The sequence below is a fragment of the Apteryx mantelli genome, chromosome 26 (assembly GCF_036417845.1).
Source record: "Apteryx mantelli isolate bAptMan1 chromosome 26, bAptMan1.hap1, whole genome shotgun sequence".
In the NCBI taxonomy this organism is placed as follows: Eukaryota; Metazoa; Chordata; class Aves; order Apterygiformes; family Apterygidae; genus Apteryx; species Apteryx mantelli.
Window position 1 is genome coordinate 9778496 of NC_090003.1, and position 26290 is coordinate 9804785.

A 26290-nucleotide genomic window follows, 5' to 3' on the forward strand; every position below is an offset into this window, starting at 1 on the left:
GGGAAGGGCCAGGCTCCTTATTTTTTCCCAAATCTCCAGCGAGCCCATCCCTTCCAAGCTCCAAGCACTTTCTTCGTTGCTCCTTCTCTCCGGGGGCTCCCATATTAAATAATAATAATAATAATAATAAAGATGCAGTTTTTAAGCTGCTGCCTCTCCTCCAAAGCACAGCCCTGGGGCCCTGTGGGATGGGGCGACTAGTTCTACCACCTGCGGGAAAGTTTCCCACGGCTTTTCCACGCTCCTGCAAGAGAAATCACCACCATGTCTGAAAGAAAAACGGGGAAAAAAAAAAAAACAAGAAAACCCCCCAAAACCAGAAAAAGAAATCTGTGCCTCTGCCCTCCGGCGCATCTCCTACAGGGATGCAAAGATGCGGCAAGGACTTGCCGCAAGGCACCAGCCCCACCGAGCCGTGTCTGAAGATGCTCCGCGAGCGGCAGATTTAACTGCCCGACGGGGATTTTTAGCTGGGGAATTTGCTCCTTTTGTTACGTTTTTTTCCCCCCTTTTTCGCCCGTTTTGCTCGTGTGCTTCCTTAATCGCCGCGCCATCTCCCACCCCCTCCTCGCAGGGCCTGGTAATGAGGGATAAGAGCGGAGATTAAGGGCCGGCGAGCGCTCAGAAAGGCTCGGCGCTCGCGGCAGGGCATCGATCGCGGCAGCGATGATGATGAAAAGGAAAAAAAAGAAAAAAGGAAAGAAAAGAAAAAGAAAAAAAAATCAATGGGCAAGTTGGGGATTGCTTCGCCCCTTCGTTTCTCCCAGCTGGCCGGGGAGCGAAAACCTTCTCCTTGCTTCCTGACCCTTCCCAGTTTCAGCACCCCCCTCCCAGACCCTCCTTTTCCATCCTGGGGAAGCCAGACAGCAAGAAAAAAATAGCACTTTTTGCAAAAAAAGAAAAAAGAAAAAAGAAAAAAAAAGCACTTTTTGCAGAAATAAAAATAAAAAAAAGCGCAGCACCTCCCCAGCTCCAGCCGCTTTCCTTTAAATTAGCAAAGCGCTTCAAAGCGAGACACGGGACGAACGGCACGTGGCTGGATTTTCGCTAGATTTGGAAACTGGGCCAAGCAGCGCAGCCGGCGGCTTCGTTCCGAGACGCAAAGGACCTAAATCTGCCCCAAAAAAGCATTTGTCAGCAGGCGACGGAGAAACCCGCCGAGCGAAGGTGACTGGAGACGGCCCGGCGCGTCTTAGACGCTGCAAGGGCAAAAACTGCCTGTTTCCAACCGATCCGTGTTCGATTTGCTGCTTTTCACCCCAAATCCCAGCCAGGCCGTTACGTGGGATCTGCTCGGCCAGTGGCGAGCTGTCCGCTTACCTGAAAAAAAAATAGCAAAAAAAAATCTGAATTTAGCTTTTAAGGGTGTTTTGCACTTGCCTTGGCTTGAGCCGCAGGATGGGATCTTTCCGGGGGGATTATTCCGCATAGAAGCGTCTCTTCCAGTGGCCTGTCCGTCTGTGTGTCCCGCCAGCAATGGAACCGCTGGCGCCGGGGGCTCGTCCGACGCAGGAAACTGCTTTTGCGTCCCCCAAACGGCTCCGATCCTCCCCCAAAATCGCGGCTTGGCAGGCAGCACGCAGCCATGAACTTAATCAGGAATGACTTTAAGGAGGGGGAAAAAAAAGAAAGGGAAAAAAAAAAGGAAGAAAAAAACCCAGCAAAGCACATTTGATGGCTAATTAGAAAAGCGCGTGGAAATCGGTGCGTGTTGGATAATCTCGGCTCCCCGGGCCCCGCTGTCCCGTTTCGAGGCTGAGCCGCTGGGAACATCAGTCTGATAATAGTAATGCGATGGATGGAAGGAAAAGAAAAAAAGAAAAAAAGGAAAAAAAAAATCAAATTGGAGCCGTTTCGAGGCTCGTGTTATAAATTGATTTAGTTCTCCAACAAATTGCCACCTCCCCGGCTCTCGCTGGCGCAGCGGGATAAACAGGGCAAAAGATGGGACCACGTCCCTCCGCCGGTTTTCCCTCCGTCCTGGGCTCTTCCCGGGGCACAAAAAAGGGCATTTTTGGTGGAAACCTTTCAGTTCCTGCAGGTTTCCCCTCCGCCCCGTGGGAAAGTGGTTAAATAAATAATGAAATGATAAATAATAATAAAATCACAGCCTGCTGCTTGGGCTGCTCCGTTAGCAGCAGGGCAGAGCCCCCCTCCCCGGCGCAGGCAAATCAGCCTGGATTTGGGATCGGCCGGAATAACTCGGCCCAACCGATGCCAAAAATCACCCTGAAGCACCAAAATGGGCTGAAACGGGGAATATTTCACATTTCAGAGGCACGCGCCTCCCGTTTCACCACGGCCGGCACCCGCTAGCATTCACACCTCTGCTTTATTTCTGCAGCTCCAAGTGCCCCAATATATACAGATTTGCTTCTCTATACAGGTAATAATATACATCATTTATATATATATATATTTATATTTTATATATATATATATGTATATTCACACACACGCACACAGACAGCCCACGCCTTCTTCCGAAGAGCCCAGCAAAATCCCGGCGCCTCCAAAGCCCGCAGGGAGGCCGCCGGTCCTGACGTTAAAAAGATCCCCCCCGTTTTCCCCCAAAAAACGAGCTGGTTTCTCGGGGAGGGGGGGGGGAAAAAAAAAAAAGAGAGGAAAAAAGTCAATTAAGTCCTTTTCTTTTTTTTTTTTTTCCCCCCTCCTCCTTAAAAAAAAAGAGGCTTTTCTCCGGCGCTATAGCGTCAGCGGGACCTGCCAGATGAGGAGGGTGCTGTCGGTGTCGCCGCCCGGCGCCGAGCCCCGGCCGGCGGCACCGAAGTTGCGGTAGCCCCGGCCGCCCGAGACGATGGCCACCGAGGAGATCTCCTTGCGGGGGGCGTCGCGGGCGCAGGGCCGGCTGCGCACCCACACGTCGGGATCGTCGGCCATCTCGTAGACGGAGCCGTCCTCCTCCGCGTGCTCCGGCGCGGCTCCCGCCGGCGCTTCCCGTACCGACAGCAGCTGCCCGGGTAGGTGCGAGGTGGAGCGCAAGCGGTATTGCAGCAAAATCCCTTTTTTCCGCAATTCCCCCGGCGGCGGGCCGGCCCGCTCTTCCTCCTCCTCCTCTTCCTCTTCGCCGGCGCCTTTTTCTTCCTCCCGGTCGCTCTTGAGGACGTCGGGCGCCAGGGTGCTCAGCGCCACCGCCAGAAAGGCCACGGGGCCGCCGTGCCCGTTGAGCGACACCATGCCTTTGCCTGGGGGCGGAGAGCAGGGATGCGCGGGAATTTGGGAACTCGGCCGGGAAAAAGCAACATTTGGGAGCCGCCGAGCTTGCAAACAAGCGGAGCAACCGGTTTGGGGGTTATTATTATTATTTTTTTGGGGAGGAGGAGGTGGACAGGGGGCTCACCGGTGATTTTGGGGATGCCCTCGAGCCGGGGCACGGGCAGCAGCACGATGATGCCCTGGTCGGTGCCCACCCAGAGGAGGCCTTGGCAGATGAGCAGGCTGGTGACGCGCACGTGCTTCTGGCCTGCGGGAGAGACGCCGGCGTGAGCCCGCTGCCGCCGGAGAAACCTCGCCGCGGAGCCGCTTTGCTCCCAGGGAGCCGCAGCGGCGGCTCGCAAAGCGCCTGCCGCCGCAACCCAGCTTTTTGCAAATTTTGGGGGGCTAAAACAGCATCCTCGGGGCGAGGGATATTTGCTCCATTTCCTCCAAATAAATAAATCGAGACTTAAAAAAATAAATAAATCAAAAGGGGCGACTTCTAATGTGCGATGAATATTTCATTGCGGAGCCGCCGGGACTTTTTTAATGATCTGCCTAGCCGGAAAAGAGGAGGGTGGACACGAGTTCGGAGAGCGCGTTGACCCCCAGCGCTCCCTCTCCCAGGGAGAAAAGGGAGCGATAAGTATTTTAACACACCCCCCCTCCAAAAAAAAGGGGGGAAAAAGGCAAAAAAAGGGGAAAAAGTGGAAAAAAAAGGAAAAAAAGCAGCGTAGGGGAGGATTGCCGGCGAGGCGCCCCGGCTCACCGGGGAGGACGAAGGTGGTGCGCGTGGCGATGTTGATCTCCTGCAGGTGCTCCAGCGTCTCGGTGTGGAAGAGGCGGATGGAAGAGCCGGAGGAAAAGGCCATCCAGACGCCGCTGCCCGCCTTGATCATGTGCGTCACGCTGGCCTCGGCGTCCGGGTGCGCCTCGAAGGTTTGCTGCCGGCCGGGATGAAGCCAAAATAAATAAAAAATAAAATAAAATAAATACAGGTTAAAATGAGGGCAGCTGCAGCGGAGCGACTCCGGGCACGGGGCATCCGGAGGCCGTTCCCGTTCCCGGGCCGTCGCGAGTGGCTTGGCAGAGATTTCCCTGCCGCCTCCAGAAATAGCCGTCGGCGCGGGCTCTCTCTAGCGGCTGATTTCACGGCTGCAAAGCCAGACGCGGGGCCACGGGGAGGGGACAAGGTGACCTTGGGAGGCTCCCGGGTTTCGGCGCCAGCTCCCGCGGAGGAAAGGACGCAGCCTTGAGCAAGAGGAGGAAAACCCCTCCTGACTTTTCCCCCCCCTGCCGGAAGGGTAATGCAGCCATTTGAACCCCTCTATAGGCTTTTTCGGAATGAAAATATATATATATATATATCGATTTTCCAAGCTCTCCAACTTTGGATTTCTGTATTGGGAGCGTTCCGGCGTTTCTGCTCGCGTGGCTGCGGGCAGGGATCACGCTTTCCCCCCACTCCCGGCTCGTACAGCTCCAAGCGCGCCAGCGGGAAAAAGCTACTATTTCCCATAACACCCCGGCGGCGGCGGCGGGGGCAGAGGCCACCTGGCCTTCCCAACCCAGCTACAGCATTCCCAATTTCTCAGTGTTTTTGGACACTGCTTGCAAACTGAGACTGAGGGGCTTACAAAATGCCAGCTTCCCCCCCCTCCCCTTTTCTTAATTTTTGGAGGCTGCAAAGTTTTGTTGCACAATGAATTTTGGACGAAAAAGGGGAGAAAAAAAATAAATCCATCATTTTCGTATAAAGCCCGTTTTCCAAAAGGGCAGGAGCAGAGAGCGATGGTTTCAGCTCGCAGCCCGATTTTACAGCCCCGCGTTATAAAAACCCTGAACGGGCGGAAAGAGCTGTCGCCGCCTTACCTGCGGCAGCATCGTATTTCTGCCCCGGGAACGTCTATGCGAAGCAGAGTAAAATCCCTATAAATCCCCAGGGCAGCGGACGAGGCATTAAAAGTCACATTAGCATGGAGCAAAAGTCCCGCCGGGGACAGCTCGACGTGCCTCCAGAAAAGTTAAAAAAATTGGAGGCTCCTTCCTTGCGCCTAGCTTTTCCTTAAAAATAAATAATTGATAAATAAAAAGGAGCTATTGAGCCCTGTTTTAACGGGATCTAGGTAGGGGAACGGGCATCCCAGCTCCGAGGGAGCCCTTCCCAGTGCTGGTGGGCCAGAGCAAGCCCCCAAAAATGGGTGCAATTGGGCTGCTTCGAGCCGGATGGAGGTTTGCTCCCAGTCGGTGCGGGATTTATTCCCTGGTGGTTTATTATCCGCTCGCTGGTCCCACGCGCGAGGATGCGGGAACTTATTGCACAGCTCTCCATCAAATCCTATTCGGACCATAAGTGGAGTTTGGGGGGGGGTGTTTGATCGGGGCCCCGAAATGCGGGAAAAATAATTAAAAATAAAATTAAAAGACGGCTTACCTGAGGCTGGAGGCTGCCGGCGTCGAGGACGGTGACCCGGTTGGCGCAGCTGGCCCAGAGGGTCTCGTCCAGGGCGAGCAGCGCCCGCACGGGGCCGGTGCCCACGGCCAGGCAGGTCGGCTGCTCCGCCAGGCCCCCCGGTCCCCCTGCGGCAAAAGGGCGGAGATGCCGGCGGCGGCAGGCTGAGAATGCCGCCGCCGCTTCCCCCCCCGGGAGAAAAAATAAAAAGAATAATAATAAAAAAATAAAATATTCCCCCCCCACTTATCCCCCTAAAAACCTCTTTTTCTTAATGCAGTTCTTAAAGCTGTCAGCAGGGATGGGGCACGCTAATAAATTTAGAGGAGCTGGCAGTGCACCTCAAAAAATACCCCCCCAAAAACCCCCCAAAGAAGGAAAAAAAAACCACTTTCCCCGGATCCGATATCTCCTGGCTTTTTGCATGCAGGAAGAGCTCCACCAATGCCGGCACCCCGGGAAGCCCCCTGCCCCGGCACCCTGGGAAACCCCCTGCCCAGCGGGATGAGGGCGCTTGCTTTTAGCAGAGCGATTTTTGCACGCCTGCTTTTTGGGGCACATTTCACATCGCCCCGGACCGTGGGGGATGCTCCTAGCACATTGCAAAAAAAAAAAGCAAAACCCCCCCCCCCCCAAATCCCAGCTCTTGGCTGTTGCACGCAAGAACCCCGGGAAAGCAACCCACGGACGGGCAGGGATAATAGCGGGGGGCGTTTCGCAGCGCGGGAGCCGGCCCGCCCGGCCGCGCTCACCGTTATTCCTGGCGTAGGCGGCGACGGTGCCGTCCTGCAGCCCGGCGAAGAGGTAGTCGGAGCTGTGCTTGAGGCAGAGGACGGGCTGCAAGCCGGGGCTCCGGCGGCTCAGCAAGCACTGCGTGCCGGCGTCCACGCTGCCGTACGCCACGATGCTGCGGTGACGGCGGCAAGAAGGATTGGGGGGAAAAAAAAAAAAGCAGCACGCCGTGAGCCCCCGCGGGAACTCGGCCCCGCGGAGGAAGAGGAGGGCAGGCGAAGGCTCACCTGCCGTCCCGCAAGCCCAGGCAGATGGCGGGGGCCGGCGGCGGCTCGGTGGTGGCGGCGGCGCCCGGCTCCGCCTGCGTGTCCTGGCCCTTTTCCGGGATGTACTCCATGCAGAGCACCGGCGAGGCCACCGGGAAGAACTTGACGGTCCGCGGCACCGAGCGGTTCAGCGAGAAGATCTCCACCTGGCCCCCGGCTCCTTCCTGGCCTCCCCCGACCTGCCAGGAATGGGGGGGGGGGGACCAAAAACGGAGCTTTTAGCACCCATCTGCGGGTTCCCCCCCAACCCCGACCCCCAATTTTGGCCCTACTCACCCAGAGGTAGCCCTGCGGCAGCGAGGTGCTGACGGCGGAGAAGCCCAGCAGCGAGGATTGCACGGGGTTGTGCACGGCGGCGCCGAGCTGCGGGACGCGACGGGTGACACCGTCAGAGTCCTCCAGACCGCGCGAGCCTCCTTTTTCCCCCCCTTCTTTTCCTCCCCCCCAAAAACCAGAGCCTTTTCCCCCATTTGCTCCCCCCAAAAAGCCGTGCAGGGCTTGGGAGAGCTCAGGACCTCCGCAGGCACCTTCCCTGCCCCGTGCGTAGCAGCACCAATCTCAAGGTGCTGAAAGCTGGATGGATCCAGCTTTGATTTATTTTATTTTTATTTTTATTTTTAATATTATTTTTATTTTTATTTTAGATGAAACGGCGAAGGAGGGCTGCGGAAAATCCCGTGGGTGCACGGGGCGGCAGGGGGAATCGCTATTTATATCCCCCCACCGGCAAAGGGAAGCCGGGGCGTCGGAAGAGGCGGCGGGACGTGGCGCTTACCTGCAGGTCGAGGGCCTTGGAGGAGAAGGCGGGCATGTGGCAGGAGAGGATGGGGCACCAGAAAGGGGCTTTGCTCTTCTTGTCCTCGTCGGGACAGAGCCAGCCGGGCTGGTTTTCCTCCCCTGCGGAAAAGGGGCGGCAGCCTGAGGGGCTTCGCGTGGCGGCGCGGGAAAGAATTCCCCCAGTGCAGGAAAAAACCCGTCAGCGTGGGAAAAAAACCCTCCAGCGCCCCCGGGTTTTGCCGCGGACGAGCACGAGCCCCACGCCAGCGGGTATCGGCATTTCGGGATGGGGAAAGGGTGCGGGAATGGGGGCTTCCCGGGAGCCGAGGGAGGACCCGCTCCTGCACGCTGCCTCGCTGCTGGAGACGGAGCGTCTTTGCCCTCTTCCCAAAGTGCTGCAGCATGCCGCCACGCAACCGCATTGAGCGGTGGTGAAAAAAAATTATATACATATATATAAAATATATAAAAACATATATATAAAATATATATCAATACATATATATATATATATATATATATATAAAGAAAAAAGAGCCCTAACATGCTTATTCACATCAGGCTTTAACGTGTTTTCATTTCTAACTCGTGGATACAGGATCATCCTCCAGGCTCCCCTGATTAAAAAAAAAACCCACCCAGACTCTTAAAAACAAAAGAATCCGAAATCACTGCGGCCTGGGGGGGAGCCACACGCTCAAATACGATTTCAAATGATTTTCCTTTCTTCCATTAAACTTTTTTTTTTTTTTTTTTTTGCTGCAGTGGCTCATGGAGTTAAATAGAAATCAAGATGAGGAGGAATCGTCAAGAGGGAGGACGGGCACGGCTGGGAATGGGTGCAAAGAGGCTGTGGGGGCTGCGGGTGGGTGAGGAGCCAAAGCACCCGGGAAAGCGGCAGAGACCGGAGCAGCTCGTGACACCCGGGTCACCTTCGGCTTCCCAAAAACACCGCCAAAGAGGTGGAAACGGGGGTTACTCACGCAGCCCGATCTTGGCCAAGTGCAGCCGGTTCACCCAGGAGATCTTGCTCAGGGGGTTGGGCGTGATGAAGACCACCATGAAGCTGATGGGCCGGCCGGACCTGGGGCAGGGCGAAGGCAGCCGGCTCAGCCTCGGCCACCCACCGCGTCCTCGCCAGAGGGGGCAAACGGGGCAGAACCGGCCCCACACCATGGCTCCGCCACCCACAACTCACTTGTCCGGCTTCCCGGGGAGCAGGAGCCGGAGGCGGCACTTGTTGGCTGAGTGGATCTCCTCCTCCTTCACCCTCATCATCCTCTGCAGGGCCAAGCACCAGTCCTGCGCCACTGTCATGTTCAGGTTCTGGGAGAGGGGGGAAAAAAAGGAGGAAAAACAAAAATCAATCCATCACGGATGTGCCGGCACCCGGAGAGCTCCCGTGGATGGCTGGAGCTGCTGGAACCAGCCATCGCGGCTGCAACCTCAAGCCGGTGGGGTGGAGGAGCCAGCTGCTCCCAGCTTCCCTGTTTGCACCCGAGTCATGAGCTGGCCTGCAGTTTGCAATAAAAAAAAAAAAAAGGGAAAAAAAGGGGAAATGGGGAAATGAGCTTGGCCGGAGCCTACCTGGTAGGTGCCGTGGAGCGTGCTGATGAGCAGGGTGATCTGCTCCACCACGGCCAGGTCCTTCTGCAAGTCCTGCAGCTCCTGGAAAAGCCGTGGTGGCCCCAGGTAGACCTTATCTTGGGAGGAGAGGAAGCAGGGGATGGATGAAGAGAGCTCCTCGCCCCAAAGGGTGGGATACGGCCCCGCTCGGAGGCTGCGAGGAAGAGGAGCTCATGTCAACTCACTGTGGGAGGCCTGGCCGGCGGGCGCGTGCTTCTTGGTGGCAACGGTGTTGTGGCCACCAGCGTTGTGGCTGCCAGCGTTGTCCTTGTCGTAGGCGCTGCTCTCCTGGCCCACCTCCACCACCTGCACCTGCGGCAGCGCCGTGCTCCACTTCACCACGTACTTGGGGCCCAGCGGCACCAGGCTGCTGATTTCCAGCTGCCCCCTGCGAAGAGTTGATGGGGGGGAGGAGAAAAATAAATTCAATTCAATTAAAAATGAATAAATAAAGCAGGTAATGCCCATGCAGCATCCGCCACCCTCTTGCACCACTGGCCAAGCGAGCAGCTCATGCAAGGAGCCCCTCTGGATCACAATTTCCATTTCTTTTATTTTTGTTGCAAGCTTTGCAAGCCGGACCTGCCGCACACCTCGCGCCGGGGCGCAAAAAACCCCCAAAAATCAGAGCACGTCACACTCGGGTCGTACCTTGAATTCACGGGCCTGGAGGGAGGGGGGGAAAAAAAGGTTAATAAAGAGGCATTACTGTGCCAAGAGCTATTTTCCAGCCTCCGCTCTGGCCTTAGGAGAGGAGGCAAAGCCCCAGCGCTGTTTCCAGCGTTAACCTCCATTGAACCCCTACACGCCGGCTCCTCCCAGACCCTGCAGCCCCGAAGGACGGGGGCTTTGCCGAGGCTGCCTCCGGGCTGGTGGCGAGCTATGGAGCTAAAATGGGGGGAAACGGCCCCAGACTGCTGCTTGGGTAACCATTGGGGCAGCTGCTTTGCAATGGAGGCCCTTGGATATCTCCTGGGACACCAGGAGGTGTCCAAAGCCACACGTGAAAGCCCTTGGAGAACGTATCATCCAGGAGAGCTGCCGAAAACGGCGCTTCGCCCCAAGGCCAGCCCGCGTTTTGGGGGCTGGAGCCGCCCCGATTTGAGCGGGGCGCCCCCACGACCTACTTGAAGTTGATGTTGGCGCAGACCAGCATGTCGTTGAGCAGGAAGACCTTGCGCTCCTTGGACTTGATGAGCTGCCCCCGGTCGCCATAGACCGTCTCCGTCAGGGTCTCGCAGAGCAGGAGCTGCCGCTGGCCCGAGCTCAGCAGCTGCGGCGGGGAGGGAGCCGGCGGCGGCATGTCAGCCCCGCGGCGCCCGGCGGCGATTTCTCGGCGCTCTCATGAGCTTGGCACGGAGACGCTGCAACGCGCCGTGGTGCAACCAGGACGGCAAGCGCTTCCCGCCCCGGATTCCCAAAAATCTGCCTCGCTGCATGGCCCATCCTCTGTACGGTCCCGAACCCAAGTTGGACCCGGTTCCCAGCCGTGCCGAAACCATCCCCCAGCCTCCCACGGCTGGCCGTCAGGCCCCGATTTTCTCTTCGAGGAGGAAGAGGCCACCACGGGACAGCCCGTCTCCCTGATGCACAGGATGTTTTGCAACAGCTTCAATCAGGGCTTTTTTGGTTTTTTTTTTTTGTTGTTTTTTTTTTCCACCAGCGCTTGCAAAATCAGGCAGATGGACGGAGGGGCGGAGGCAGCGACAGCCCGTAACCAAAAAACCAAGCTCGTCCTTTCTTTCCCCTCACCCTGTTTTTTTATCCCCCCTCCACCGTCAGCGCCGGGAAGGGGAATTTCTGCAGCACACGTTTCGGTTCGCTCTTGCCGGCTGCCGTCTGCCGGGAAGATGCGGGATGGCAGCCCGGCCTCCCGAAATCCCCTCCCTCGGGAGCACCGAGGATGCAGGAGAGGCGCCGTCCCTTCCCCGCGCTGCCGCTCAGAGGACGTTTGCTAGGTGCAAAACTCCTAAACCCCGGGGAGGATTTTCCCTGCCTGGACCGCGACCGGTTCGGAAAAGCCTCGGGACAGGTTTCACCCACCTTGTTGAGGCTGCTGCGGTCGCTGATGCTCTTGCCGAGCTGCTGGATTTCGGCCACCTGGTCGGCCAGGCGCTTCTGCTCGTTGAGCTTCTCGGCCAGCGTCTCCAGCTCGGTGAGGGCCAGCTGCAGCGACAGCCGGTCCGCGTGGCCCTTGGGGGTGTTTTTCAGCATGTCCTGGCCAGGAAAAGGAAGGGAAGAAGAAGCAGGGATGTGGCTGAAGGCTGTTGACCCCAAACGGGAGTGACCAGCTGGGCTGCAAAGCCAGGGTCCTCCTCCTGTGGTCCCCCCTTGACCGTACCTGCAGCAGCAGGATGAACTGCGGGAACCTCTGGATGGGCTTCACCATCAGCCCGTAGAGCGTGACCCGGTCGGCGCTGGCCATCTGCCGCTTCTGCCGGGAGAGGAGGCACCCATGCTTGTCCAACCCTGGGGAGTTTTCACCCACAGCAGCACCCTTGGACCCGCGTGATGATGAACGAGATGGCCTGCACACCACCTTCATCCCTCCCTCCTCTTCCCTACCCACCCAGGGCCCTGATGATGATGAACGAGATGGCCTGCACACCACCTTCATCCCTCCCTCCTCTTCCCTACCCACCCAGGGCCCTGATGATGATGAATGAGTTGGCTTCCACACCACCATCACCCCTCTGTCCTCTTCCTCCTGCTCCTCCTCCTCCAAGGACAAGTCACCAAAGGATGCACCAGGTCCAGCCAACCCCTCCCTTCACTGCCCAGAAGGGAAGACAGAGCCCGGAAAAAACATCCAGATGGCAAACAGAGGTGGGAAGCGGGAGCACCGACCTTGAGGAACTCGAGGAAGGCAGGCTTGGTGAGACAGGCCTTCTTGATGAGGGACATGGCCGTGGTGAAGTTGTTGACATAATCGCTGTACACGTCCAGCACCATTGACTTGGAGAACTGGGGGCATCAAAACAGGGGGGAGTTAGAGCCACCTCGGGGAGCTGGCAAAGGCTGAGGACATTTTTGGAGGTTTCTGCTCATCCGGGTTTCAGGGCTGCTACCTGGGGCAGCCTGTGGGCTGCTCTTGCAACAAAACCACATGCAGCAGCTCCAGAAAAGCCAAGCTTTGGCGCAAGCTGGTCCGGCTACTGGTCCACCCCCAGCACCAGGGCAGAGAGAGGGCAGGAGATGTGCATGATGCTCATGCACTTTTGGAGGTGGCCCGGGATCTTGGGGCGGTGGGATGAGGGAAGGTCACCATATTGCCCTGAATCCGCCTGTTCTGCCCCCACGTTCTCCTACCGAGGCCACGAAGAGGTCCCCGATCTTCTCAGTGGCGTCCCACTCGGCCACGCGGGAGGCCAGGGCGATCTGGAACATGGAGTGGCACTGCAGGATCTCCTTGAGGCGGAAAAACACCACCTGGCACTTCCTGGCGCTCAGGACCTTGGGCTCCATCTCCAGCAAGGGGTTCCTGTAATCCTGCGGGCCACATCGTGCCATCAGCACCGGCCCTTGCCCCGCGGCCGGCCAACCCCTTCCTCTGGCACCCCAAAAACACCTCCGTGCCCCCCAAAAAGGGGGTGTCCATCCCCTCTCCGTACCTGCAAGATGCGCTTCAGGGAGTCCACGTAGCTCCTCTCGCTCTGCACGATGGAGCCCAGGATGTGGCGCCGCACCACCTGCGAGGTGCCAACGGGGTCAGCGGCGCCCCGGGATGCTCGCGCTGACGCAGCCCGCGGCATCCGGAGGGCCGCTTCCCACCCGGATTGGGGTAGGGGGAGTTGCGCAATTCCCCGCAGCGGCGAAGGGGAAGCCGCCTTTTTCCACCCGCTTGCCCGCCCTCCTCCCGCTCCGAAAGCCGGTGGCCGCGGTGCTGCCCGACCTGCTGGGGGCTCAGCCCCTCCGGCATGGGGCTCAGCTCCGGCGGCGGGTGCTTCATGTCGGAGACGGTCACCTCCAGAAAACCCGTGTCCTCCTCCTCCGAGTCACCTGGGAAGCAGAGCCCCCCCGGGCAGCGTCAGCACCCCCCCAAAAAAACACCCCAAAAACCTCATTTTAGGGTTCTTGCAGCAGGTCTGCAGCGTCCGAGAGGCCGCAACCCCGGCAAAGCTGCCGGCAGGGCCGCCGGAGCCCCGCGGCCATTGGGAACACTGCCTCTGCCGGGATCCAGTTGATTTTCCGGCTCGCAGCGGTGTTGACACCGGACACCGGCTGCATGAGTCAGCCCCTGGGAAGCCGAGAGCTGGCGCCGGAGGGGAAGCAAGCCACCGGCCCCCGCCACCCTCCCTGTCCCCAAAATCCACCCGCACCAGGGGCGACCCCCAGGGAGCAAAGCCGCGCGCGGAGGGGAGAAATAAAAAAAAATATATATATATATATCAAGAAATAAACAAATTGGGAAGGGAGGAGAGCGGCGGCGGCGGCTGCCCTTACCCGAGGCCGAAGCAGCGGAGGAGGAGGAGGGCGAGCGGGCCAGGGCGCCGTCGCCGGCCGACCGTCTCCTCCACATGCCGCCGTCCGCATCGCCCGCTACGGCCGCTTCCCTTTTCTCCCCGGGCCCGCTCCCATCGCGGCGCCGCGTACGAATAGCCGGCGAGCGGCCGGCGCGGAGGGGAGGGCGCTCGCCAGGCGCGGAGGGGAGGGCAGGCAGCTGCCTGGCGCGGCCCGCTGACCTTTCTCCTTCCCTAATTTTGGAAAGGGAGGCGCAGCGGCGCCTGGCCGATCCCGGCTCCTGTGCTCGCTCACTCGCTCGCGGGGGGTGAAGGGGACGCGCTGGGTACCGCCACTGGGATGCTCCGCTCGAGCTGCGGCCTGGAGCAGGCGCCGGGGAGCCCCGGCCCCGTTTTGGGGACACGCGGCGGGCAGGCGGCAGCGTTTCCACCTCCACTGCCCGAAACGCGGCGAGGGGCAAACGGGGAGCGTGCCGGCACCCCGACTTCTTCCTCGCCCCCCCACCCCGAAATGCATTTCCTAAATAAGCTCAGAGCCACCGTGGGGCTGGGAGCCGTTTGCACCTGCCAAGCGACAGCTTTTGCCGGCGCGGAGGGGACGGGTGATGTCTCCCAGAGGGGCCGAGGGACGCGGGTGCTGGGAAAGGGCAGGGCGGAGTGAAGCGCACAGATTGAGCTTGCCCAGGGATGCAAAGAGGAGAAGAAAGCAAGGGGGGGGAGAAAAAAAGTAAAAAAGCTTGAAATGCAGAGAAGAAAATTGCCAGTGGGAAAAGTTAAAAGGAATATGGATCCATAGGAATGCACAGTTGTTTTTTTTTAAACTACCCTTGAAGGGCCTTTCTGCTGCTCTCGGAAGCAAAGGAGGAGTTTTCCCGCTTACCTGGCGCCTCTTTCCGGTGCAGGAAAGTCACCTTCCTCATGACGGCGATCTTGGTCTTCTCCAGCCCATCCTTGGTGCCGCTCTTGGCGGCTTTCATCAGCTGAGTCATCTGGGAAGGGTCGGGAGAGAAGACGGGAGGCTGGAGGTGGCCGTGCTGGATGGCATGGCACGGGCATGCCGGAGGAGCCGGAGCAGCCAACGGCATGCCCCTCCGCTCCTACCCGCGTCCCTGCCATGCTCCAGTCTCCTTTTTTTTTTGGCATTTGCAACCCATGGAGCAACTTCTGGTTCCCGTTGCCCCGTGCAGGTGAGAGCCCTGTGCCGGGTCCAGCCAGAGCCGGACACTGCGCTCGGAAGCGCCTGCTCCCCCGTTTTCCCCAGCGGCGAAAGGACTCGGAGTGGCGAGAGCCGGCCTGCAGCGCCAGCGAGGAAGAGGAGGAGACGCCGCCGGCTGGCGCAGGGCGCAAGGGTGCAGCGAAAAGCGAGCAGGGAGGCGAGGAAAGAGAAGAGGCGAGCGCTGGGCACCCGGGGCGTCTCCCAAAACGGCGGCGCGCCGAGCGGCCGCGGGCGAGGGGACGGGCTTTGCCGCCCTTTCCTACGGCTGCGCTCTTGCCAGCCCATCCGATTCCCACCCCGGGGGCGGAAACCTCCTCGGACCCGTTTTTCCTCGCGTGCAACTCGCTCCTGTAGCTGACTTTGTCCCAAAAAATAAAATAATTAAAAAAAAAATTTAAAAAGCCCCCAGAGCCCCAAAAAGCAGCTCATTTGGCTGGAGCGACGGCAACGGAGCTCTTCCGCTCGGTTTTCTCCCTGCCGGCCGACGAAACCCCCGGGGTCGCATCCAGCCAAAAGCCCTCTGGGAGAGTTTTTCCCGCGCCCGGCCCCGGGGGCCGCGAGGAAAGGGTCCGAAGGAGGGACGGTACCTTACAATCGTACTTGTGCTTCAGCTCCTGCATGTCTCTCCCCCCAACTCTTAAAGCCAGGATGTCCCGCTTAGTCCTGGCGTATCTCTCCTTTAGTCTATTCAGGTCTGGAGAAAGCTGGGCCCCAAGCAAAGGAGAAGCAGCAGCAGCAGCAGCGGAGAGAGGGCAGAGAAGAGAGAGTCGGGTTAAGCAGCCCAAACGCACCGGGAGGAGAAACCCATCCGAGAGCGACGGGGACGTCTCCGAGCGGGAAGGGAGGCAAGCGCAAGGCGGCGGGGAAAGGCGGGGAGCAGCAGCCAGGCTCGGCGTGGCGCCGAAACGCCAATAAATAAACAAATAAAATAGGAAAATTCCATTTCGGAGGCGGTTTTCCCGCGAGCGTCCCTCAGCCGCGGGAAAACGGCAGGGCGGGCGCGGGAACGGCGGCCCGGCGCGGCACTCCGGCTCGCGCGCGGCCCCACCGGCTTGCCCGCTGCCGGCCTCTGTTTAATCGGAGGCTTTCCAAGACGGGCTCCTGCTTCTCATCCCGCTTTGGCGTCTTTCGGCCGGAGGTATCAAGATAAACCACAAAAAAAAACAAGGAAAGGAGGTGAAAAAGCGACGCGGGAAGATGGGTGCTGCCAGCCTCCACGTGGGAACGGGATGACGCGGGGCAGAGCCTCCTCCACGAAATGGATTCGAGCCGGTGCCCAAACCTCCACGGGAGAGAACGGCACCGGAAAGCCGTGCAAACGCGGTTTCCCGCGGCACTCCACGTGGGAATGCCGTGGCGCCGTTACCTTCGGCTGGAAGGACGCCCGGTGCTTGGCCGGCTCGGCCTTGGCCTCTTCGCCCGAGTCCTCGCTGTAGCTCTCGAACTCGCTGGAGCTCCAGCCCAAATCCTCCGCTTCCCGCGGCCCCTCGTCCCGCTGCACGTCCTCGTAAATCAGGCTGCGCTCCGGCCCTGCCGGGGCACCGAAAACAGGCTGCCGGCACCACCGGGAAAAAACGGGTGCTAGGGAAGCGCGGCGCAGGGTCGCTCCCCAAGCTGAAACGGCACTGCAGCCCCGAGGCTTCGGCCACGGGAAAATGGTTTATTGGGGGGGATTTTCCCGCGGGAAACTGGTTTATCGGGCGCTTTCCTTCCCTATCCCTTGCTTTTATTCGCTCCTGCCCTGCAAACAGCGCCCATCCGATGGCACTTGCTGCTCCCCGCTACCAAGGTGCCACCCAACGCCGGCTCCCGGGATTATCCCACTCCGTGCGGCAGCAACCCCTTCCTGGAGGGGGCAAAAAAGGCTCAGTTTGGGCTGTGCTAATGCACCCAGCTTGCTCAGCCTGGGTTATAACCCAGCGCACCCGGTGAAGGCTGCTAGGGAAAAGCTGCTCCGTATCCCCGGAGCTTTATTTAACCCGGGGGAGAAGGTGCCGCGTCAACGCGTTTGGGATTGCCCTCGGAGCCGCAGCTGCAGGGCAGCTCCCCCCGGGCCCACCTGGAGCCAGGGCCGCCGTGCCGGGTCGTTTCCACCTGGCCGGGGGCTGACTGTGGATTATCCGATCCCTGCAGGCTCCCGCCAGACAGCCTGGAGCCCAGCCCCGCTCCGGAGGGCGAGGAGAGCTCGGAGCAGGGATGAGCTGGCTTTAAGCAGCAGGCAGAAAGCCAAAGGTGGGATTCAGAGCCCCGCGGTGATTTCTAAAGAGCCACGTGAACTTGGGGGAAAGAAGAGGCCCAGGAGCCCAAATGCTTTCGATCCCCCCCCGCCCAAGCCTGCCGCGTGCCTCAGTTTGCCCATCTGTAAAATGGGCTTCGCGCTGTCCCGCCGCGGCGGCAGCTTCCTACCGTCCTGCTCCACCTCGAGGTTTTCACACGGGACGTCGTCGTAGATCACGTCGTCCTCCACGGCCGGGAACTCGAAGCGCTCGCCTGTGAGGGGAAGCGAGCGGAAAACACCCTGCTCCGCACCCAAAGCGGCACCGGCAGCGAGGGATCTGCCCGGAAAGCCCCGGAGCTCCCTTTCGGCCCGAACCCCCCCTGGCCATCCCGAGCCTGGCGGGGATATTTTGGCGCTGCCGAACCCTACCTCCGCAGCAGCTCTTCCTCTCCGAGGAGGAGGCAGGGGCGCCGGAGGGGGGACCGCAGCCGGCTGCGCCGTTGCTCTCCCCCGGGACGAGCCTGCGGGAAGGAGGGACATGCCGTCAGCCGGTGGGGAGCATCCCGCAGCTGGGTTGTCCCCCGCGCCCGGAAAGGCTTTCCAGCCACCCCGGCCGGCGGCAGATGCTCGTGGCCCGGGGACAGTGCCACGGGCGCTTTTTGGGCAGGAACGGCCCCACTGCTCGGGGTTGGTGGCTGAAGACACGGGGAACGAGGCTGGTCCCAGGGTCCCTCCCCTGGTCCCGGGGTCCCTAGGCTGGGTTCAGGATCCCTGTCCTGGTGTTGGGGTCCCTCCCCTGGGGATAGGGTCCCTATTCTGGGGGTTGGGGTCCCTATCCTGGGGTCGGGGTCCCTACCCAGGGTTTGAGGGTCCCTACCTTTGGGTCAGTGTCCCCATTCTGGGGCTGGGGTCCCTCCCCTGGGGTCAGGGTCCCTCCCCTGGGGCTGAGGTTCCTATCCTGGGGTCAGGGTCCCTATTCTGGGGTTGGGGTCCCTACTTTGGGGTCGGGTTCCCTATCCTGGGGTTGGGGTCCCTATGCTGGTTCAGGGTCCCCACCCTGGGGTCGGGGTCCCTACCTGGGGGCTCAGGGTCCCTACCTTTGGGTCACGGTCCCTACCCAGGGGTTCAGGGTCCCTATGCTGGGGCTGGGGTCCCTACCCTGGTCCCGGGGTCCCTATCCTGGGGTTCAGGGTCCCCACCCTGGGGCCAGGGTGCCGGAGCCCAGGACAGCGGGCGTCCCGGCGTGGGGACACAAAGCCTGTGACCCCGTCATGCGCTGGCGCCGGCGCTTTGCCAGAGCCGAGCCGGGGTGGTGGAAACCTCCGCCGGAAAAACCAGCTCCAAAGGGCGCGGGCACGCGGGGCCCCAGGGCAGGGTGGCTTCGCACCGGTGCCGGCGATCCCTGCCTTATCCCACGGGGCGCCTTATCCCTTTGCCAGGGAGGGGGTGAGTTCCCATTGGGAAGGGTTTGGAGCATCGCAAGACGGATCCCGGAGCTGCTCCCGGGGACCCGCATCGCCCCGGTTTCCCCCGGGGCTGAAAAGGGCTTTTGGCAGCCGGGCTCGCGGCAGCTCGCGCTGCACGTCTTGCACGGAGAGACGGGGTCTGTCCTGCTCGGCGCCCCGAAACGCCGGGAAAAACCCCGCCGGCATCCCGCTCCCCGCTTACTTGGCCTGGGGCTGCGTCGCGGCGGCTGCGGAGACAGAAGCGGAGAGGAAGCGCGTGGGTGCCCGGCTCGCGGCACCACTGCGGGAAAAGCCACCGGCCGCGGGGGACCTTACCGGTGCCGTCGGGCTGGCACGGCGGCGAGGGGCGCCCGTGGCACGGAGGCGCCCGCAGCCCGGCCTCCGCGTCCTCCTCTTCCTCCTCCTCCTCCTCCTCCTCCTCCTCCTCGCTGTCCTCGAAGGTGAAGGCTTCGCCGGTGTCTTCGTCTGTCTCGGTGGGCCGCGGCGCCGGGCGGTCGCCTGCGGGCGGGTGGCACCGTGGCTCGGCTCTCGGCGCGCCGCTTGGCGCGTTTCCACCCCAAAAAGGGAGCTGCGTTGGGCCGCCAGTACCTACTGCGGGGCCCGGGGGCAGGCGGGACGAAGCCATGGCTCCGGCGATCCGCGCGCTCCGCCGGCGCCCTGCCCCGCCGCTCTCCTGGGGGGCACGAGGAGAAACGGGGTCAGGAAGGGGGAATTTTGTCCCCCCCCAACGGCCATGCCCGGGAGCGGAGGGGAGAAGGTGAGGCCCGTTCGCCCCGTTGCATGGCCAGTTCGCCCCATTGCACGGCCAGTTCGCCCTGTTGCGTGGCCAGTTTGCCCTGTTGCACGGCCAGTTCGCCCCGTGCATGGCCGGTTCCCCTTGTACACGGCCAATTCGCCCCGGGTATGGCCAATCCGCCCCATTGCACGGCCAGTTTGCTCCATTGCATGACTGATTCACGCCGCTGCATGACCGATTCGCCCTGCTGCACAGCCAATTCCTCCGTGCACAGCCAATTTACCCCATGCACGGCCAATTCCCCCGTGCAAGGCCAAATCGCCCCATGCACGGTCAGTTCACAAGGTTGCACGGCCAATTCCCCCACGCAGAGTCAATTCGCCCCATGCATGGCCAATTCTCCCTGTTGCACCGCCAATTTGCCCTGTGCACGGCCAATTCGCCCCGTGCATGGCCAATTCACCCCGTTGCACCGCCAATTTGCCTCATGCACGGCCAAGTTGCCCCATGCATGGCCAATTCACCCCGTTGCACCACCAATTTTCCCTCGTGCATGGCCAGTTCCCCTGTTGTACTGTCAATTCACCCTGCGCACGGCCAATTCGCCCCGTGCATGGCCAATTCACCAGGTTGCCCAGCCAGTTCCCCCATGCATGGCCTATTTGCCCCACTGCAGGGCCAGTTCACCCTGTGCACGGCCAGTTAGCCCCATGCGCAGCCGGTTTGCCCCGTGCATGGCCGATTTGCCCCGTTGCACGGCCAATTTGCCCCGCGCACAGTCAATTTGCCCTGCGCACGGCCAATTTGCCCCGTTGCATGGCCAGTTCGCCCCATGCATGGACAGTTCACAAGCTCGCACGGCCGATCTTTGGGTGTTTTCGCCACGCAGCTCAACGAATCCGTCTCCGGCAGCGTTCGAAGGCAGAAAGCACCGCACACCCTCCTCGCGATCAACACCTCATCCGCCTCGGAAACCCCAGACCTCCAGGGTGGCAGGAGGGAGCTGACGCCGGCGAAATCCTGCTGCGCCGTGTCGGCAGCAGCGGGCAGAGCTCGGCCGAGGGGAGGGCCGAGGAAGAGGGCAGGAATGAGGAAGGCCAGGCCAGAACGGGCAGGGAAATCATTAACTTTCCCCAAGCTACGGGTGCCGTGCTGATCCCTGCCCGGCTCCACGGAGAAAGGAGGAAAAACGCGGCGAAGCCTCCCTGCCGATGGCTTCGGCACGAGCCGCCGGCGGCAATCGCCCCGTGCCGGCGGGCGGCTGCAAGAGCCCCGGGCTGCAAACGCCGGCGGCGCCTTGCAAAGGGCTGGGCAGCTGCAGCCCTGAGTTGCAATGCTCGTTGCAAAAAAAACCAACCCCAAAACCCCCAAAAAACCCCAAAAGCACTTTGCTAAAACACCTCTGGCACTGTCCCAAGTGGAAAAAAAATCGGCACCCTTCCTGCAGCCACGCTCCGGCTACAAATCCGGCCGTAAATATCCCCTTCTGCCCGCTCGCACTGCGAGCCCATGGCCTGCGCAAATGTATTCCTGGTGATTTATCCGGGAGGCGAAGCCAGGGACACTTTTTCCACCCCGGACGCCTTTCCAGGCCCTCGTCGCGGAAAGCGTTTCGCAGCCAGCGCGTGTTTTCGCGCTGCTCTCATCTCGCCCAAGCTGCTTCCCGTTAACGCTTGCGAGCCGGCGAAGCCTCTCGTTTGCGACGGCCGAAGGGAAAGGCTCCCCTCCGGTGAATATTTTCCTTTTTTCCCCTTATTTTGAGCCGCCCGAGCGACGGCTCCCGCCCGAAAGCCCCGTCGCCCTTGCCAAGGACATCGCGAGCCCCCCAAAAAGCCCCGAGCCGCCCGGCGAAACGGGCCCAGCCGCCCGGCGCGTCGCTACCTGCGTCCCGGCGAGATGCTCCCCGCCAAACCCAACCGGTTTTTTAAACGAAATCGTTTTCCTCCCGGCTCTTGCGCAGGTTCCCGGCTCCTCGGCCGCCCGGTTTCCCCGCTCCCCACCCCGGCCGTAAAACGCCCATGAACCACCTGCTTAACTGGGTGTGGGCAGAAACCAGAATTAAATCCTTCGTCGCCCGAGCGTCTCCCCGAGCCGCCGGCAGCTTCCTTGTCCCAACCCTCCCAAAACGAAGCATTTTGGCCCAATCTGGCCTTTTTTCTTGTTTTTTCCCCAGCCATCGGGACGGCCGGTTTGGCAGCGGCGCTGTCGAAACCATCCCACATCTCCAAAGTGCCCTACGATCCGGCCCCACCGGGGTGGTCAAAACCAGCTAAATCGACTATAAATTAAGGCCTTGAGGCTATTTGCTGTTTCGTGAATTTTTAACTCGACCTCTCGCTAGTTTTGGCCGCAGCCGATAGCAGCAGCGCTGCGTTCCCGCGCTCTTTCGTCTTTTTTTTTTCCCCCTTCGAAACAGCACTTCTTTGCAGATATTCCCGCGGTCGCAGCCCTCTCGGCAACGAAAACAAAAGCTCCGGCATTAAAACCGCCGGAGCCTTTTCTTTTTTTTTCCCTCTCTCTTTATCTGGCTTTTCAACGGTGCTGCTGAACTGGAAAAAAAAAAGAAAAAAAAAAAATCTCGTCCCGCTCACGCCGCGAGAAAACGCGGAAAAAAAGAAGAAAACAACCAGTGCAAAAAAAAAAAATCAGTAAAAAAACCAAAGTCGGAATTATGTCACTTAAAAACCGTCTTGCTGGACCCAGGCGGTCGCTTCTGCATCCGGGGGTCTGCCGGGGTCGGCAGCAGAGGCAGGGAAAACCCATGGGAAAAAACGCCGGCGCTTTCGGCGCGGCCGTGACCCCGCGGCGGGAAGGCTCCCGCCTCGCACAAAGGAACCTCTTCTCCAGGGATATTTTTTTTTGTCCGTGGGCTCAAAAAGCAACCAGAAAACCTTCATTCTGCCCCCCCCCCCCCCAGACCGGGCATCCCAGACTGAAATCACGGCGCAGGAATAGCCCTGCCGACGCGCCAGGGGCCCCAGAATAAACGCGGCTGGAAAGCGGCCCTGCGCCCTGCTAAAAACGGCGGGGGGGGCCGGCGCCGGAGGGGGGGGGAACGGCGGCTTCGGGGCAGGTTGTTGGGCCCGTTGCACAAAATGGGACGCTTGGCGGGGCCGTGCAACCCCCCCCCCCCCCCAGGTAAAGCCACGCGAGCGCCCTGGCGAAACGCCGTGACAGCCGCCGTCACCCCCCCGGACAGCAACCCCCCCCCCCCCCCCAAACAAAACAAAACAAACCAAAAATAAAACAAAAATAGCGGCTGTGCTTGGCTGGAAACGGGGCCTTGTATGCCAGGGCCGGTGGGATGCGAACCAGGAGCACAAATAGATATAAATAGATATAAATAGAGATAGAGATAGAAATAGATGTAGATGATGTAGATATAGATGATATAGAGATAGAGATGACATAGATAATATATAGATGATAAAGATGATATAGAGATAGAGAGGATATAGATATAGATGATATAGATGATATAGATGATATAGAGATAGAGATGATACCGATAATGTAGATATAGATGATAAAGATGATATAGCTATAGATACAGACATAGATATAGATGATACAGAGATAGATGATACAGAGATATAGATATAAATATAGATATAGACATAGATATAGATTATATAGATGAGATAGAGATAGAGATGATATAGATAATATGGATATAGATGATAAAGATGATATAGAGATAGAGATGATACAGATATAGATAAAGACATATAGATACAGGTATAGATATAGATATACAGGTATAGGTATAGATATGGATATATAGATTAGGTATAGATGTAGATATAGACATAGATGATGCAGAGAGAGAGATAGAGATAGATGATATATATGATACAGATAAAAATATAGCTACAGACATCGATATAGATATATAGAGGCATATGGTGGTTCCCGCGGGAAAGCCCGGCGGCCGGAGCAGCCTCCCCGCCCGGCATCTCCGCGGCAAGGGAAAAGGGCGACTTTCGCCTGTCCTTCTCCGCCGGCCCCTCGGCCCCTCGCCCGGCTGAAGCCCTGCAGCCGTCGCGGGCATCCGTCGGCCGCGGAGCCGGGAGAGGGAGGGGAAGGGGAAGGGAAGGGGAGGACGGACATTTTTGCTGACCTGGGAAGGCCGCTTTTCCTCCGCCTTTGTGTCCGCATCGGCCCCCGGCGGCAGCGTAGCCTTTTTCCCACGCCGGGCCGCCCTCCCCGGTGGGCGAGGGCCGTGGTGGTGCTGCCGCCCCCCCGCCGCCGCCGCTGCGCCGGGACCAGCCGGATGCAAACGGACAGCTCGCTAATCCCGCCTCGGGAAGGAAGAAGGAAGGAGGGAAGGAAGGAAGGAAAGAAGGAAGGGGAGGACGCCGGCGCGCTCGCTCACCCGCCTTTGTCGCGCTCTTACAAAGGGGCGGCGAGGCCGCGGCGGGCCAGGCCCCCGCTCGCCATCGCCGGCGAAGCTTCGGCCCCGCTCCAGCGTCTTCCTCACGGCCTCAGCGCCGGCGGGCGGCCGCCGCCAGCCCTCCCCATCGCCACCACCGAGGGATGCCGGGATGGGCCGAGTGGAGCAGCGCTGATCCACGTTCCCGCGGCCGCCCCGGGATGGGCCGAGTGGAGCAGCACTGATTTATGTTCCCGCACTGCCCCGGGATGGGCCGAGTGGAGCAGCAGTGATTTACATTCCCGCGCCCCCCCCCCCTCCCCGGCTCCGGTTTACACCAGGGCTCGAACGGAGGATGCCAGCCGGCCTTTTTCCAGCCGGCCTTTTTCCTGACGGATCCCCCCACCAAAGCAGGGTTTCCCCTCCCTCCCGTTTAACCCGCTGCGCACCGGCGCTGTCTTCTCTGCTGGTTTCGCCTCTGTTAACCCCCTCGTCCCTCGCTCTTGCATATTCAGGGGATTTTGCCGCCTCCGGTTTGCAGCGGGAGCTTCCCAAATTCCCAAGCGAGGAGGACTTTGGACAGCCTCGTCTTGGAGCTTGTATACCTGAGCCTGCAGCTGCGGCGCCGCCAGCACCACCATCGCTTGCCCTCTTGCAAACTCCTGCAAGTCTTTCCATGCAAGGCGCCAGCTTGCACCGTGCCGGATCCGTGTGGTGGATTTCCCTGGACTGAAACGCGGCCCTGGGAAAGCATCCGGTTTTGGGCCCCGCGACTGCTGCCCCAGCACGCCGCGCTTGCCGATGTGCCTTTCCCGAAAAGCTACGGGCTTTCCTTATCTCGCTGCACGGCGGATGGCATTGAGGCAGCAATTAAGCACCTGGAGGTTTTCCCACTTCAACCCTATCATTTTATTTATTTATTTTTTAAACTGCAGGTGAGATAAGATGAGCTCCCAACATTGCCGTGTGCGCGTCCTCTACCAACGCTATACAAAGCGGACGCCGCTCGCCGTGCCGCGGCCCCGTCTCGTTTTGGGGCAGCCTCCAACCTCCAAAACGTACATCGGGAAAGTAAACTCGAGCGTCGGCGTGGGAGCACACCGCGCTCCTTGACGTGCCCATTGGGTTAAGTGCTCCGGATGCACCTGGGAGGAAGACCTTTGCCAGGAATGATTTTTACATATTTTAGATGCGTATTTACATATTTTATATGCCTATTTAATGCTGCCGTATCTTTAGAAACAATCCGTTTGCATGCATGGGTATATCAAACGCAAGGCAAGTGATGTCTATGTGCACAGTGTATTTAAAGATAACCTTTCCGTGCAGAAGCATATAAGTATATGTATGTGCATGTGTATATCTGTGTTTTTTATAGCTGTATCGGTGGCGATGGAGCCGGTCCGGGGATGCCCTCTGCTGGCACTGTCCGGCACGTCGGAGCGGGGAACCCCCAGCATGGCACCGGGCCGAGGGGCTTAAGGATATAAGAAACCTGGCTGAGCTAGTTTTGCTCATCCTCCGCTCCTAATTTATGCAGGATAGCAATGGCAGCTTGGAAAGATTTATTTATTTCTTAATTCAGTTTTATTTCCCCCCCCCTAGATAACCTAGCTTTTGCAAACCTTCCTTTTGCAAACCTTGCTTTCACAACCGTCGCTTTTGCAAACCCCTCCTGGTGCATCCAAAAGTGATTCCTTCCCCTGCAGCCACCTGCTACCTGCATTTCTCCTGCCTTTGCAGCCCTCCCACCAATGCAAAAAACTGGCCAAAAAGCTAAAGCGGACTAAAACGCGGGACTTTTCCATCAGGCCTCTGCAAAGCTCTTTGGAGACCCCGCTGCGGTAGAGGCTGCGGTTGCACCCACGGCCGGGCAGGGGCTCAAGGTCGCGGCCAGCTTCTCGTTAAAGTTTTGACGTTATCCGGCTGCGTAAATCGGGTCCAAAAACGCTTCTCACCTACCACAGCCGCGTTTATCGGTGTGTGTGAAAACGGTGCAATCCGCGGGAAAAAACAGCCACGCGCCCTCCAGCCCTGCATGAAAGCCGAATCACTGCCAGATTAGCAGCCTTTTCCCTTTGGGTTTAAAATCCCCGGAAAAGAAGGAGCGGAGCGTTCCCGCACTGCCCAATGGTCCTTTTTGGTGCCAGAGCGCAAGGTGCCTCTCGCCCGGGTGCATCCGCGGGCTGTTTGCACCCCAAATCGCTTGCAAACCCCCCCTCTTCGGGACCGCGCTTCCCCGGTGGGTTATTGCAACCCCGAGCCGAAATCCGCCCCCTCGGCGAGCACGGCCGAGGCCTTTCGAGGTGAAAAGACATCGTGGCGTGCCAAAGGCGCGATGAGCAAACAGGCTGGACCAGTTCTTCGCTACCCAAATCACCTTCCCGGGGCGGGCGGCCCCGGGAAAAACCAGTTTCCCACGCCGGCGCGCCCGGAGCTCAGCGCCCGGGTACTTTGGTGCAGAAAGAGGGGGGGGAAAAAAACCCTTTCCCATCCACGGCCGCAGTCCCGGTTGCAGGTTTGGCCGTAAAAACGCGTTTCCAGCGGAGACGAAGAGCGGTGCGAAGCCTCTTCGCGCTGGCCAAGGCGCTTGCGCTCTGCTGTCGGTGGCGGCCAGACGGACGGATCCGCCAGTGTTTCGCATTTCCCGAGAACCGGTCCGTCCAGGTTTGCAAAGCGCTTTTGCTCGCAAAATT

General features: G+C 59.7%; 1 protein-coding gene across 5 annotated transcripts; it reads right to left on the bottom strand.

The window, feature by feature from the left end:
- Positions 1-2313: 2313 nt before the first annotated feature.
- Positions 2314-25566, bottom strand: ARHGEF10L (Rho guanine nucleotide exchange factor 10 like). 5 transcript variants are annotated; one of them, XM_067311299.1, is made up of 26 exons: positions 23598-25566; positions 18802-19159; positions 18689-18713; positions 17450-17541; positions 17209-17292; positions 16169-16332; positions 14467-14575; positions 13019-13125; positions 12738-12815; positions 12436-12615; positions 11974-12090; positions 11468-11560; positions 11170-11343; positions 10254-10399; positions 9312-9514; positions 9088-9203; positions 8699-8826; positions 8484-8584; positions 7499-7620; positions 7000-7086; positions 6685-6902; positions 6418-6572; positions 5648-5793; positions 3983-4157; positions 3359-3481; positions 2314-3203 (listed from the first exon to the last, which is right to left on the bottom strand). In XM_067311299.1, the coding sequence occupies exons 2-26, from the start codon at positions 19109-19111 to the stop codon at positions 2704-2706; spliced, it is 3753 nt and encodes a 1250-aa protein (XP_067167400.1). In that variant the 5' UTR covers positions 19112-19159; positions 23598-25566; the 3' UTR covers positions 2314-2703. The 5 variants fall into 5 exon arrangements, with proteins under 5 accessions (XP_067167400.1, XP_067167401.1, XP_067167399.1 ...); XM_067311300.1 differs by lacking the exon at positions 23598-25566 and adding an exon at positions 23343-23514; XM_067311298.1 differs by lacking the exon at positions 23598-25566 and adding an exon at positions 21250-21405.
- Positions 25567-26290: the final 724 nt, after the last annotated feature.